The sequence below is a fragment of the Lycium ferocissimum genome, chromosome 6, assembly GCF_029784015.1.
Source record: "Lycium ferocissimum isolate CSIRO_LF1 chromosome 6, AGI_CSIRO_Lferr_CH_V1, whole genome shotgun sequence".
Lineage (NCBI taxonomy): Eukaryota > Viridiplantae > Streptophyta > Magnoliopsida > Solanales > Solanaceae > Lycium > Lycium ferocissimum.
Genome location: NC_081347.1, coordinates 55416378 through 55419300, shown reverse-complemented (window position 1 = coordinate 55419300; position 2923 = coordinate 55416378). Strand labels below are relative to the sequence as shown.

The 2923-nt window shown below is 40.6% G+C and overlaps 1 protein-coding gene across 1 annotated transcript; it reads right to left on the bottom strand.

Moving 5' to 3' along the window:
* Nucleotides 1–2154: 2154 nt before the first annotated feature.
* LOC132061404 (uncharacterized) lies at nucleotides 2155–2668 on the bottom strand. Its single transcript, XM_059454233.1, has 2 exons — nucleotides 2466–2668; nucleotides 2155–2413 (listed from the first exon to the last, which is right to left on the bottom strand). The coding sequence occupies exons 1-2, from the start codon at nucleotides 2666–2668 to the stop codon at nucleotides 2155–2157; spliced, it is 462 nt and encodes a 153-aa protein (XP_059310216.1).
* Nucleotides 2669–2923: the final 255 nt, after the last annotated feature.

Genomic DNA, 2923 nt, shown 5'->3' with positions numbered 1-2923 from the left:
TTCCTTTCTCCTGTAGTGTGTGTTTTTGTGTATATTTTCTTTGAAAACAATCTACTCTGGATAATAATCACGATACTTCGACCGACTTTTTTTTTGTCGTCGTCCGATGTTTCCATCGTTCAAATGGTAACTTCTGTTGGGATCTGGGTCGGGCTATAACGCATTTTTGTGAACCTACACACCCCAGTCCGGTTGTCATTTTCGTAACTTGATATGTCAATCATGAAAACCATGTTCTCTTGTGTGGGGCCATTTTTGTTTCTTACGACGTCCACTACCCTCGAAAATTTGGCATCACATCATCCAGTTATCCATATATGGTAACCGCGGTATACCAGTTGGTCTAACATCACCTAGAGTCAAAAATACCTAAATGTAGACTGCTTATCAGAGTGCAGGATCATATTCCTTTATGATGACCACTAACCCCTGTGTCCAAAATTACAACATTTATTCAGAATTTTCAAGTTAACTACGGCACATTCAAAGGCGGAGCCTTTTCTCATGACTACCACTACCCCTGAACCATGATTAGGTTAACTTGAAATAGACTGCAATAGCGACCGCAAATCTTGACGTAGGAATCACATTCGTATTTCAACAATTGCGGACATCAAGCTCGGAATTACGCTACCAATTTTTGGCTATATATATGGACGGCGACTCAGTCCCTTCGGCACGTTGTCTCTTAATCCATATCGTCATTTTGAGGAATGAAGCTTACCTTGGTGGCAAGACTTACACCTTCCCTTTTTGACTCCGGGGAAGAATACCCGCCCGTCGACAGGATTTACATCTTCTAAAAGGACTAGACTTGATTGTGAGTAACGGCATTCGATCCCGCTATCAACGCATCATTTTAAATTTTTGAATTTTTGGACGTCCACTCAGCCAATGTATCAAGGCAAGCTATGCAACGTCTAGGCCGGGGTCTCAATACCTTGATCCAAAAATATTTTTTCTTAGTGGAAACCCGGCTTTTGATACCGTGATTATATCTCCCAGTAGTCTTTTAAAGTTTTTATTTTGTAAAAATAATTGTGCTCTGCAAAATGAACAAACTCGTTAGTGTAATGGGAATTTCACTTGGGACGGACTTCGTTATCCTTTTGCCCACTCTTTGTGCTTCCATCCTTGGAACTTTTTTCTTTGCTTTGCTTGTCATCGCTATCCTGTTTAAAACATTCTAGCAAACGCGTTAGTGTAAAACATCCATGCTTGTTTGCTCCTGCATCCACAGAAAAATTTGTCAGTTTCCTATATGGTCGATCGCCTTTCCTACGTATGGACTTCTTCCGCTCATATCTTGTAGGAAAGGATGCTCATTTTCCTTAAAATCTTTTGTTCTTCCTTTAGGAAAGTTTTTGCGCGATGATTTTCTTTTGAAGATATATGCATATATGTTTTGAAAATAATATTTTATATATGCCCTTTTAATGTCATGACATTAGTTACTCAAGCAAGGACTCCCGTCTCTTCTTCTTCTTCTTCTTCTTGGTATCGACTCGTGAAAATTTTCAAATCCTTTTCGAAAATTTTGCCCCGGTTCGTATATGTCCATATACGAACCCTAGTTTCGTTATGTCGAAAGAATTTTTGAGACCCTCTCAAAAATTTTGCCTCAGTGTAAGTGTGTACTTGTCATTCCTTGATTTCGCCGCACTTGAGGAATTTTTGAGATCTTTCTCAAAAATTCTGCCCCAGTTTCCTTGTGGGGTTACCTTTATCGTTTTCTTGCTGAATTATTTCTAAAGTTTCCTAAGGTTTATTGGAAATTTTGTTTGGAATGACCGAGCTCGGGAGAGCGCCTACGTATCCCGTTTCGAGAATCAGGTCGAAATGTAGTTCAGGGTAAACATATTAGAATTTTCCTTGGGAGACCGAACTCGAACGAGCGCCTACGTATCCCAAGTGGGAATCAGGTTGTAACGTAGTTCAAAATACATAATTTTAGATTTTTTGTGTTAAAGCGATCAACCTTGGAAAAACGCCTACATATCCCCTTATAAGTACAGGGAATCAGGTCCTTGCGTAGTTCGTACATAATTTTGGATTTGGTTTTCTAACAGAAATGCAAAATTACACATAAAGGGAAATGAAACTTAAGAACACCTAAACTATGGAAACTTTGAATCCTCGTAGTCATCTTCTTCTTCACACGTAGTATCTTTTGATGGCATCTGAATTTATCGCTTTTGGCCACTCTTGACCATCCATTTCAGCAAGCACTACGGCTCCTCTTGATAGCACTTTTCGTACCATATAGGGCCCTTGCCAGTTTGGTGCAAACTTCCCTTTGTATTCTTTGTGATTAGGGAATATTCGTTTGAGTACCAATTGCCCAATTTGAAACACCCTAGTTCTCACACGCTTGTTGAAAGCACGCGCCATTCTTTTGCCGGTATAGTTGACCCTGGCAAATAGCGATCATCCTCTTTTCATCTATCAGAGCCAATTGCTCATACCTTTTACGGATCCACTCCGCATCGTCCAACTCAGCTTCTTGTATTATCCGAAGTGAAGGGATTTCTACTTCAGCTAGTATCACCGCTTCGGTGCCATACACCAACAAGTATGGAGTGGCTCCAGTTGAGGTCCTGGCCATAGTACGGTATCCCAGCAATGCATAAGGCAATTGTTCATGCCAATCTTTGTAGTTATCAATCATCTTTCAGAGGATTTTCTTGATGTTTTTGTTGGCGGCTTCTACAACCCCATTCATTTGTGGTCGATATGCGGTTGAATTCCGGTGGGTGATCCGGAACTGCGCACACATGTCTCTCATCAAGTGGCTATTTAGGCTAGCCTCATTGTCTGTTATGATTGATTCTGGGATGCCAAATCGGCATATGATGTTGTTGCGCACAAAGTCCGTGACCACTTTCTTTGTCACTGATGAATAAGATGCTACTTCCACCCACTT